The following is a 12248-nucleotide window of genomic DNA, read 5'->3' as shown; positions in this document are numbered from 1 at the left end:
ATCACTGCTATTGCTATTTACTATTAATAATAACAGCTGACAGTTACTGAGCACTTGCTATGAGCCAGACACTGTGTGAATTGCTTTGTGTGTGTGTGTGATCTCACTCACTCTCACCTTTATACAACCCTATGGAAGAGCCACTATCCTTGACCATTTTTCAGAGACTTAGGTTAAGAAACTGACCTAACACCACACAGGAAGTAAATAGCACAGGCACTTTTCAAGCCCAAGTTTTTCTGTTTCCAAAGTCTGCACTCTTAGCCACTAATCTATGTTTTCAACCAGCTACAAATTCTATTAAGTAAAACTCCTTGTCACGGTGGACGATGACCATTTAAGACCTGGCAGATTTAGTAACATCCAGATAAGTATTAAAACATATCATACGAGACTCAGGGAAGAAACTATGTGGCTGATCTCCACGAGGTTCTTCCAGCTGGGGCTCCACCAGAACCAACTGGCCGTGGGCTGGCAGCTGAGTTCCCACAGGGTCCAGTCTGACTGTGCATTCCAGGCTGGCCATCCTGTCGTAATCAAATCTGAGCAGGTTCTTATCAATGACTCGGGACAGGCCGTAGAACCCAGACACCTCCAGTGCGTCATCACTCACGCGGATGATGTTACAGTCTGGTTCCAGGAGGTAGACCCGCAGGGTAAAGGTTTCCGTGAAAGTGTCTGTCTCCGTAAACCTGAGGGCAGAACAGAGCAAAGGCAACATTATTGGTGCACAGATTCTTCTGGTACTTGGGCACTAAGTTGGCTTGAAGCTTAAAGATTGTCTTTCACACTATCTGTGTATCAGGGAGAGTTTGGATTTTACTTTATACTCTACACCCCACCTCCCTGTTCTTTTCCCTTCTCCTTAAATTGGTGTCAACTCCTTTTTCTGTTAGTTCCCTTTCCAATGACCCTCCTTTTAACACCTTCTCTCAAATCTATCATAAATATGGGTATTTAATGACTGCTCTGAGCTCAGTCTCATCTCTAGCATGTGTGCAGTTTCACAGTATCCTGCATATCTAGTTTATGCACTGATTTTAATTCAGGAGTGAAGGGGTGAGGGGTTTCTGAAGCATCAAGCCCTTTTTGCTTTTCACAAATGCCACTGCAAGAGTGGTTATTTGCAATCTAGCTGGGGAAAGCTCAGCTCAGTGGGTGGCATGTAAAGGGTGATCAGTGACTGTAACCTCTATTCTCTTCATTCCCTTAGGAACTACACTCTCTGGATATTTGCAGAACCTAATAGGGATGGATTGTCATTCTTCTTCTGATGAAATTTATTTATTTTTAACTGAAGGATAATTGCTTTACAGTACTGTGTTAGTTTCTGCCAAACATCAACATGAATCAGCCATAGGCATACCTAGATCCCTTCCCTCTTGAACATCTCCCCCAGCTTCATCCCCATCCCACCCTTCTAGGTTGTTACAGAGTCCTGCTTTGAGTTCCCTGAGTTATACAGCAAATTGATGGGCTGTCATTCTTTATTGAAGGGAGGAAATTAAAGTGATGGTCGTGCATCAATAATAGGTTCTCCATTGATGTGCTTTCATAATGGCCCAGGCACATGGTAGACTCCTTACAAAGAGTTTATCATTCAGTCTTCACAGGAATCTATGGTAGTGTTGTTGACTCCATTTTACAGATGAGGAAACTGAGGCTTAGAGAGGTCAAGTAGCTTACCAAAAGGGCTAGAGATGAGGTAAGAGGGCAATAAACATGCTCTCTGCTTTTATGCCTCCAACTCCTCTGAATGTTCTACTTTAAATCCTCAAGACCAAGAACATTGACAGGTCCTCTAACTGTACTTCATCTGTGCTGCTCCTCCCGCCTCATCCTTTAGAAACTCAAAGAAATGGGAACAGCCAGAATTCATCAGCAAGCTCTCTGAAGCTAATTAGTTTTGTTAACTTTAATGTCTTAGGAAGACCAAACAGCCCTATATGCTGATTGCCTAGTTCCCAAGGAATCCTTGGGTGCCATCTCATTTTCTGAGCACGGCATTTGCTTCATGCCCCTCTTCTGGCTTGTCATTCTGCATCACAATTATCTAGCCATCTTTTGCATCAGGTCCTGAAAACCAGCCCATGTATCCTCATTCTTTTGTTTCCTAAGCCTACCTAGCATGAGCCTGACCTATGATGGGTGATCAGGATAATTCACTGCCTGCTACAAAACTCTAGACTAGTATTCCTCTAGTACTTAAGGCAAATTCATGCTGCTGTATTTTAGTCAAATACTCTTAAAAGTGACAAAAGCCAAGTACAAAACTATATAAGGCCTACTCCACCTACACTGACTTTTCATGAGCTTAATTTTTAAATTAACTTTTCATTTAGATATAATTCACATAATTCTAAAATTTACCTTTTTAAAGTTTACAACTCAGTGTTTCTAGTATTTTCAGAAGGCTATGCAACCATCCTGCTCTCTAATTCCAGAACACTTTTATCACCTCCCCCCATAAAAATCTACACCCATGAGCAGTCACTCCCCATTCACCCCACCCCCAAAAGCTGGCAACTGCAATCTACTTTCTGCCTTTCTGAATTTGCTTTTACTGAACATATCATATAAGTGAAATTATACAATGTGTAATGTTTTATGTCTGACTTCTTTCACTTAGCATAATATTTTCAAGGCTCATCTGTGTTATAGCATGTAACAGTACTTCATCCCTTTTGTGGCTGAATAATATTTCACTATAAATATACCACATCTTGTTTACTCATTCATCAGACTGACTATTTCAACTTTTTGACATGTACAAAAAATGCTACAGTGAACATTTGTGTAAATTTTTGTGTGAACATATGTTTTAATTTCTCTTGTACATTTATGTATCTAGGAGCAGAACCGCTGGGTTATATGATCACTTTGTCCAACTCTATAACTGATCGTTTTAAACCTTTTTAAAATATAATATGTTTAAAAATAGAAGATATTGCACTTCTTAAAACTGAGCAGTTGATAATCAAAATGAAGAATTTCATTCACTTTTGGAATATATTTTCTTCCTAATTCTCATTAAAAATTTGTAGGTTGTAATCTCCATTTTTAATCGTAAATGGAGAGTTGAATGATCAGAGATACCTGTACAAGAACTCTAAAGGGAAACAGGAGAAGGCTAATAATTTGCCACAGAAAAACCCCAAGGAAGAGGATATAAATAAAAGTAACTGAAAGGTTGCTACAATTCTTGCCTCATCCATTCAGGTCTCCAGTTCCTACTACTAATTACTTACTTGTTTGAAATCTAGTAACTCCCACCATAGCAATACTTATCCAAAGAAACAGAAGCATACAGAATGGTTAACTGACAAAGAATGAAGAACGCTCCTGTGCCACTTACCTGTAAAGTCTAAGCTTCACTGTGTCTTCATCAAGAATTGGGCAACCATTATGAGTATATTTTACTTCATTGGGAAGGAAATGGCAGTCAAAGACCTAGTTCATGAGAAGAAAGGGATATATATGTGAAAATCATTGGTACACTTTTTAGTTTTTCCAGCAGTAAAGTATGGCCTGGAGAAATTATGTTCTCTTAGCATTATGTATGTATATGTATGTTTTGTTGTGTAGGATCTTAATTCTCTGGATCTTAATTCCCTGAACAGGGATAGAACCTATACCCCTAGCAGTGGAAGCAGAGTCCTAACCACTAGACCACCAGAGAATTCCCTATATGTGAGTGTTTTAACCACCAACACCCCTACGCAGCCCCATGTCCATGACCATCCTGCTTATATAGCTGTTGTCTGTTTTGAGAATATCTAAATTATGAAAGTCTGGTTCTTTGGAAGGACTGATGTTAAAGCTGAAACTCCAGTACTTTGGCCACCTCATGCGAAGAGTTGTCTCATTGGAAAAGACTCTGATGCTGGGAGGGATTGGGGGCAGGAGGAGAAGGGGACGACAGAGGAAGAGATGGCTGGATGGCATCACTGACTCAATGGACATGAGTCTGAGTGAACTCCGAGAGTTGGTGATGGACAGGGAGGCCTGGCGTGCTGCAATTCATGGGGTCGCAAAGAGTCGGACATGACTGAGCGACTGAACTGAACTGAACTGAAGCAGATAAATTAAGCAGTGATGATCTCTAAATAATTATCTTTTTATAGTATATTTAAAATATGGTTCCATTTTTTAAAACATTATTTGCCAATACCTTTCAGGGGTTTATAGCAACTAAGGAAGTATACCTGTATGTACACAGGGAAAGACACGTCTTACCCCACATACCAACATGCTATATTAGCTCTGTGTGTATTTTTTATTCTCCTTTTATTGCTTTCCTTTCCAAATAGTGTCTTTATATTTAAAGATGAAGCTGCTTACTATGGACACTATTGTGTTTGATCAAAGCCAAACAAGACCCACAGTGGTTTCTCATTTACTTGCAAAAGACTGTGGTTACTAGTTACGTAATAACAGAAATGATTCATGTGACAAACAGCAACATCAAGGCAATTTTCTCTCTTTGAGCAGAATTATAATTAACTGTACCACCTAACTCAGAACTATTAAGGAAATTGCCAATTGTTATATTCTGGGGTCATATTTTTTAAAAGAATTTTCTCTTCCAATCACACCATAACACTCATTCTGTACAGTCTGACTTGGTAGAGTACTAAGAAATACTCAAGGTATTTACATGTCATCACTGCTGAGTTCATGCTACTTAGCCTGTGCCTAAGTACAGCCTCACACATTTACAGAAAACATAATCCTTTCTGACTCTACTCTAGGCAGAAGGTCTCTTCTTTATCTCCCTCCTTACTGTCAGAAAAAGGAAGCAAAGACGTCTGTAGAAGAGGAGATCATTTATTTGCATTCCTGTTCTACACACATCTTCGCTTCCTCTTTTTAATTGACAACAAGGAAGGAGATAAAGGAAAGACCTTCCCCATATCATTGACAAATAGTCATGGTAATAAAGAGACAATCTGCTTTGTTAAAAGAAACATCTGTTTTATGTTTCATGATATGTTTTCCTTTTATAAAAGGCGACAACCATAATTGTCCATAAATTTACTAACCAAAACAAAGGAGAGTTAAATCCTTTTCTAATTACTGTCTAGCTTTGTTTTTTTCCACTCCAACTGCTTTTCAATTACAATTTATAATTAAATTGTCACACATTCCTAACTCATTACTCACTTTAATGACAGTAAACTGGTTCAAACGAGAGATATTTTCTTCCCGCTATAGTTCCTATTCAAAAGAGCAAGCTCAGCACTAAACTGTGGTGCTTTTCCACCCAGGAAATTTCTTGCTTTGGGACAGGTGTGAGGAATGCTGTGTGGGGGTAAGTCTTGTCCTAAGACATGAGGAAAACATATCGCCATCGACCTTCTCTAATTGACTATATCAAGAGGGTTATCTAGACAGAAGGTACTGGTATGCGCCAACTGAATTCCTTTCCAAATATCCAATAGGAAAATGAACCTGTTGGTCCTAAGACAAACTTCAGTAATGAAATGAAAACACTAATTGAACAGATGTTAAACAAAACATTTTCTGTGCAAATCACATGAAACTGTTCATTACACAGCAGGGTGTTGTTAATACAGTCATCTCACTAGGAATGGGCCCGCATAAGCTTGCTTTCACCTTACTAGTAAGCTCTATTGAAGAGTAATGCATACATTGTGTGTGTGTGCGTGCACTTGCACGCATGCATGCACATGGTTATGCTTAATTTCAAAAGCTCCGTAAGACATAAATCCCTAGAGAGAACTGCATCTGCCAGGATTAAAAACAGGGACATATTCCTCAAAAAAAAAACACTTTTCACTTAGGAATTTTGGTTTTGTTCAAATTATCACAATAAGAAAATAGGAAGATCACCTGGTGATCTGAGAAAGTTTTTCCAGATAGACAAATTTCTTGATAGTACAAAGCTCTAATATTTGTCCAGAAGGTAATGAAACTCCACATTTTAAGAAAATAAGTATATTTACTTCGTGTGTGCATGTTCAATCGTGTCTGAGTCTTTGTGATCCCATGGACTATAGCCCACCAGGCTCCTCTGTCCATGGAATTTTCCAGGTTAAGAATACTGAAGTGAGTTGCCATCTCCTACTCCAGGGAATCTTCCTGATCCAAGGATCAAACCTACATCTCTTGAGTCTTCAGTCCTGCATTGGCAGGTGGATTCTTAGATGAGAAAAATTCGTTTGAGATGTCAGAGGTACCTCTGGGTATGCATACGCTGAGGCATGATCCTTTAATGAGCCACAGCACACTAGGGGACCCTCTGGGGATGTATGGAGCCCTGTTCCTTTGCCTTGCAATGCTGACTTTCCTAAACCAGACAGGTATGTTGTTTTTGTTCCACATCGTCTTTCTAGTAATGGATTTTTGCCCTAAAATCAGAGAAAGTTTGAAGAGGAGATGACTCAGAGATCTCCTACAATCCTTGGTTCTTGTGACCAAGTAAGTGTTTTGCTTACTTCTGGTCACATGGATCCCTTTTTGCTCTCCAGGGCCTCAGAACTGGCCAAGTGATGAGCACCATTAAAATTTCACCAAAAATTATGACTTTTTCATTATTCTCATAGAAAGTGCTATATGTGTTTAGAAGTCATAGGCTATTTGGAATGGAGAGAGGGACAGGATAGCCACAAAGGTTTAAGTCACAGTAGATTCTCCCCAAAATGCTTTCTAAGGAGGGAGAATCTGGGGAATAATAGGGGGTTGTTTTTGCATGCTTGAGGCCAGAGCTTAATATCTCTGCACTACAGGGGGAATTGAGTGTACCTCTCTTCTTCCCTCACAAAATAGTCAGCTTTACTTCTAAATAAATGTTGAACAACTTTAAAATATATATATTTATTGGAACCATTATCAAATTATCAGTCTCTATGAGGCATCCACTTTCTTCCATATAGCCCTGAGTCCCTGCTCTATCAGGGACCCCGGTCATGTAGGATTAGGGTCCTATTTGCTGTCCCCCAAAACCCCAAGGTTTTGTTTTTGACCCCAGTGCCTGTAGTGAGGGCTCCACTGCCTGCTATTGAGCCTATTCATGTTCAGCAACTTATCACATTTACTGCATCAGGGCTCCAGGCACGAGCCTACCTTCCCCCTAACTTATAGACCTCAATCAAATACACCTTCCAGCAGAAGTTATATGTTGGGAGAAAGTGGGGAGATGTTGCAATTACTACACACTTGGGAATACAAGTGTGACCTGGGGCCATTAGCACAAACTAACACTGTTTAGATGCCCATCTGAACACTGACTGATAAAAGAAAAAGCTCATGGGAAACAGGAAGGAGACATTTAGTTACAATATCATAAGCAATACTCCCAACACGAAAGCTCTCCATAGAATTCTGATGTGTTTCAGAATCAGATATAACCATAGGGAGGTAAGTGGAATATCTAGAGATGTCAGTTTTAGCTAGTATGTATCAGGTTTTTTTTTAAGATTTTTTTGGGGTGAATGTGGACCATTTTTAAAGCCTTTATTGAATTTGTTGCAATATTGCTTCTGCTTTTTATGTTCTAGTTTTTTGGGCATATACAATGTGGGCTCTTAGATCACTGACTGGAAATCAAACCCACACTCCTTTTTTAAAATTTTTTATTTATTTATTTTAATTGGCTAATTACTTTACAATATTGTAGTGGTTTTTGCTATACATTGACATGAATCAGCCATGGGTGTACATGTGTTCCCCACCCTTAAGTCCCCTCCCTCCTACCTCCCCATCCCATCCCTCAGGGTCATCCCAGTGCACCAGCCCTGAGCACCCTGTATCATGCATCGAACCTGGACTGTCGATTCATTTCACATGTGATAATTTACATGTTTCAATGCCATTCTCCCATATCATCCTGCTGTCGCCCTCTCCCACAGAGTCCAAAAGACTGTTCTTCATATCTGTTCTTCATATCTGTGTCTCTTTGGCTGTCTTGCATTTGGGTCATCATTACCATCTTTCTAAATTCCATATATATGCGTTAATATACTGTATTGGTGTTTTTATTTCTGACTTACTTCACTCTGTATAATAGGCTCCAGTTTCATCCACCTCATTAGAACTGATTCAAATGCATTCTTTTTAATGGCTAAGTAATATTCCATTGTGTATATGTACCACAGCTTTCTTATCCATTCATCTGCTGATGGACATCTAGGTTGCTTCCATGTCTTGGCTATTGTAAACACAATGGCACCCCACTCCAGTACTCTTGCCTGGAAAATCCCATGGGCAGAGGAGCCTGGTAGGCTGCAGTCCATGGGGTCACTAAGAGTCGGACACAACTGAGCGACTTCACTTTCACATTTCACTTTCATGCATTGGAGAAGGAAGTGGCAACCCACTCCAGTGTTCTTGCCTGGAGAATCCCAGGGACGAGGGAGCCTGGTGGGCTGCCATCTATGGGGTCACACAGAGTTGGACATGACTGAAGTGACTTAGCAGCAGCAGCAGCAGCTGCGATGAACATTGGGGTACACGTGTCTCTTTCAGTTCTGGTTTCCTTGGTGTGTATGCCCAGCAGTGGGATTGCTGGGTTGTATGGCAGTTCTATTTCCAGTTTTTTAAGGAATCTCCATACTGTTCTCCATAGTGGCTGTACTAGTTTGCATTCCCACCAACAGTATAAGAGGGTTCCCTTTTCTCTACACCCTCTCCAGCATTTATTGTTTGTAGACTTTTTGATAGCAGCCATTCTGACCAGCGTGAAATGGTACCTCATTGTGGTTTTGATTTGCATTTCTCTGATAATGAGTGATGCTGAGCATCTTTTCATGTTTGTTAGCCATCTGTATGTCTTCTTTGGAGAAATGTTGGTTTAGTTCTTAGGCCATTTTTTGATTGGGTCATCTATTTTTCTGGAATTGAGTTGCAAGAGCTGCTTGTATATTTTCGAGATTAATTCTTTGTCAGTTGCTTCATTTGCTATTATTTTCTCCCACTCTGAAGGCTGTCTTTTCACCTTGCTTATAGTTTCCTTCATTGTGCAAAAGCTTTTAAGTTTAATTAGGTCCCATTTGTTTCTTTTTGCTTTTATTTCCATTAATCTGAGAGGTGGGTCATAGAGGATCCTGCTGTGATTTATGTCAGACAGTGTTTTGCCTGTTTTTCCTCTAGGAGTTTTACAGTTTCTGGTCTTACATTTCGATCTTTAGTCCATTTTGAGTTTATTTTTGTGTATGGTGTTAGAAAGTGTTCTAGTTTCATTCTTTTCCAAGTGGTTGACCAGTTTTCCCAGCACCACTTGTTAAAGAGATTGTCTTTTCTCCATTGTATATTCTTGCCTCCTTTGTCAAAGATAAGGTGTCCATAGATGTGTGGATTTATCTCTGGGCTTTCTAATTTGTTCCATTGATCTATATTTCTGTCTTTGTGCCAGTACCATACTGTCTTGATGACTGTGGCTTTGTAGTATAGTCTGAAGTCAGGCAGGTTGATTCCTCCAGTTCCATTCTTCTTTCTCAAGATTGCTTTGACTATTCAAGGTTTTTTGTATTTCCATACAAATTGTGAAATTATTTGCTCTAGTTCTCTGAAAAATACCATTGGTAGCTTGATAGGGATTGCATTGAATCTATAGATTGCTTTGGGTAGTATCCTCATTTTCACTATATTAATTCTGCTGATCCATGAACATGGTATATTTCTCCATCTATTTCTGTCATCTTTGATTTCTTTCATCAGTCAAACCCACACTCTGCACTGGAAGCAAAGTCTTAACCACTGGGCCACCAAAGAAGTCCCCTATCTCTGTCTCTTTAGTTCTTCTTTACAACATCTATTATCACTTTTGAATAAGCTGATGGATTTTTTATTTTTAGCTAAATAGAAAGAACATTAATGCTCACAGTTCAGCAAACAGAAATGATGCATTTTGCCAGAAGAAGTAGTCACATCCAGTGTTGAATATTCTCAAAACTGTGTGCATTGAGAGGAAAGTTAAACCACAGTAAGAACAAGTAATAAGATCAGAACTGATATTCTACTGTGTATAGAGAAAAAATTTTACTTTAAACAAATATTTGATAATTGGGGCTTTCCTAAACCCAGTGAATTAGAGGATAACTCTTTACCCTTCAAAAGGATTCAGCACAGAATACCCTTAAATGACAAGGTCTCCAAGACCATGATTAAACAGAAAAAAAATATATGTGGACATTTTTGAAGAACAGTGACTATTTAAAGTATCTTCATATCTCTTTTCCAGATCTCTTCCATTATTCAAGGGAATGTTTGAGTGATGGTAATAGATAAAAATGTCTTCATGTTTTATTTTTGCTATTCTGCAGTACAAGTGTTCCTAAAATTGTCCTGGAACCCTGACATCTTATCCAAAGACACCTTGACTGGCCAGGGTGAGATAATCTGGGGCAGTAATAGTCCCATAGAGATTGACCATATCACACTACACAGGAGACTGCCCACTCCAACCCTTGGAAGGCTGGCCTTGTTTTCATTTTCTATCCCTCTGTCCCCATTTTCCTCTGTTTCGCCCCTAAGTTTCTCAGAGAGTGCTGATGTACCTAAAATGAGTGGTATTTGATTCCCTCACCTTAGTAAGATTTACATTCATTATCTTCAATAGAGAGGATAAATTGGAAAGATTTGTCAATTTGTGTATTTTTCATTTAAAAATCCATCCATCCATAAGTTTGAACCAGCCTTCCACCACAGGTGTTAACATAAACAGGAGTAACTCCTCTTGGTTTTGTAATTCACAGTCAGCCAAGAACATTCAAAAATAGTTTTGACCAATATCAAATCATTATCTGGTACACCTGAAACTAATGTTGTATGTCAATTATACCTCAAAAAAATTTTAACATGTTTCACCTTGCATAGAAAAAACAACTCAGTATTATGCCCATCAACTGCAACTCATTATTTCAAATCTGAACTTCTTAACAGCACTCACCTCTGGTAGCTTGAAGGAAGACCTTTTATCTTTCTCTCTCTCGCCTCTCCGCCCTCTCCCCCTTACATTCTCACATACTCAGATTCATACACACACTACTAAATAGCAAATCTCAGATATGACCTACCTGTGGAGTAAGTTTCCCAACCCTCTGGGTTATTGGCTCATTCATCACGACTTCCACTTTGCAGGCATCTTTCTCTTTGGGGATGGTGAACTTCAGGTCATCTTGAGACAGGAAGGCGGAACTGCCCTTCATCACCCTGACCCCTTGGTTAACACGGACAAAGGTGGGGCTGGCCCAGCCTGGGAGCAGCAGCAACAGGAGCAGGGCACCAAGCCCACCCCAGCACGGAGAGCTCATGCCGACAGGGGCCAAGTCGTTTCCGTTCACCAGGAAAATCCCTCCAACAAAGGGGGGCTTCTCAGCTTCCTTCAGGGGTGTCAGCTCATAGTCCAAGGGGCAGGGAGAAGGGTCCTACAATGTGCCCCAAGATCTTAACATGTCCCTTTCATTTCAAACTCAGACAAGGAGGTCTTTCAGGCAGTCCCAGAGCTTTTAATAAAACTCGCTGATCACTTCTGACAACACCAGCAAGATTAATGTATACCTCCCAAGTGCTTTTTTAATCCTGCAAAGGGGGCAAGGGGTTGGAGGAAAGTGAGAGAGAAACCAAAAGTTTATGTGACTCATTCAAAAGACCCCCACCGTCAAAGGAATCTTTCAACCAGCCTATGATTTCAGCTAAATTAAAAACAAATAAACTAACTTGACCTCCAGGCCCATGTGAAAAGCAATGCAGTCATTTCACTCCCCGGCGGTAACTCCTGCTTCTGGACTCCGCGGGTCCCCACCAGGATGTCAGCTGTGTGGTCTTACAGGAGCCAGCCTGCCTCACTGCCAAGGGCAGCATTTGCTCCCCCTGCTTTCAGAAAAAGTTGTCAAACTCTGCTTCTGTTTCCTCACTTGATAGATGAGGACTATAACCAAATTTGTGCAAGAGAGCTGATAGAATTAATTGCCCACTGTTTGAAACATGATTATTTCTGAATCAGTGCTACCCACTTTTTAAAAAAAGGCTTAATAATTTGTCACCTGTGCACACTTTGCCAGGCAATGAAGACACCTAAGAAATGCTTGAGTGGAAATTGGCGAAAAGATATTTTTTTCTAAGTGAACATTCGGGGTTTTGTTAGGTGTAACAAGCACTAGGAATTGAGTAACATAGCTTCAACATACACAGCTAATGACACGGCAGATGTACATGCATTTATACATCATCTACAATGCTAATTACATAGAAAGTACTGAATTTGCACAAGTGGAGTCCTCTTTTCT

At 39.9% G+C, this 12248-nt stretch overlaps 1 protein-coding gene across 1 annotated transcript in view; it reads right to left on the bottom strand.

Moving 5' to 3' along the window:
* FREM1 (FRAS1 related extracellular matrix 1) overlaps positions 1-11977 on the bottom strand; it is a 149508-nt gene extending 137531 nt beyond the window's left edge. Inside the window, exons 1-3 of the mRNA XM_040240145.1 lie at positions 11037-11977; positions 3356-3450; positions 391-692 (exon numbers count right to left, since the gene is read on the bottom strand). Coding sequence (XP_040096079.1) covers positions 391-692; positions 3356-3450; positions 11037-11273 — 634 coding nt within the window. The 5' untranslated portion in view covers positions 11274-11977. The remainder of the gene's footprint in view (positions 1-390; positions 693-3355; positions 3451-11036) is intronic.
* Positions 11978-12248: the final 271 nt, after the last annotated feature.

The sequence above is a fragment of the Oryx dammah genome, unplaced genomic scaffold (genome assembly GCF_014754425.2).
Source record: "Oryx dammah isolate SB20612 unplaced genomic scaffold, SCBI_Odam_1.1 HiC_scaffold_1, whole genome shotgun sequence".
NCBI classification, from domain to species: Eukaryota; Metazoa; Chordata; class Mammalia; order Artiodactyla; family Bovidae; genus Oryx; species Oryx dammah.
Note: the sequence above shows the minus strand (reverse complement) of the source record. Positions and strands in the feature narration are given on the sequence as shown.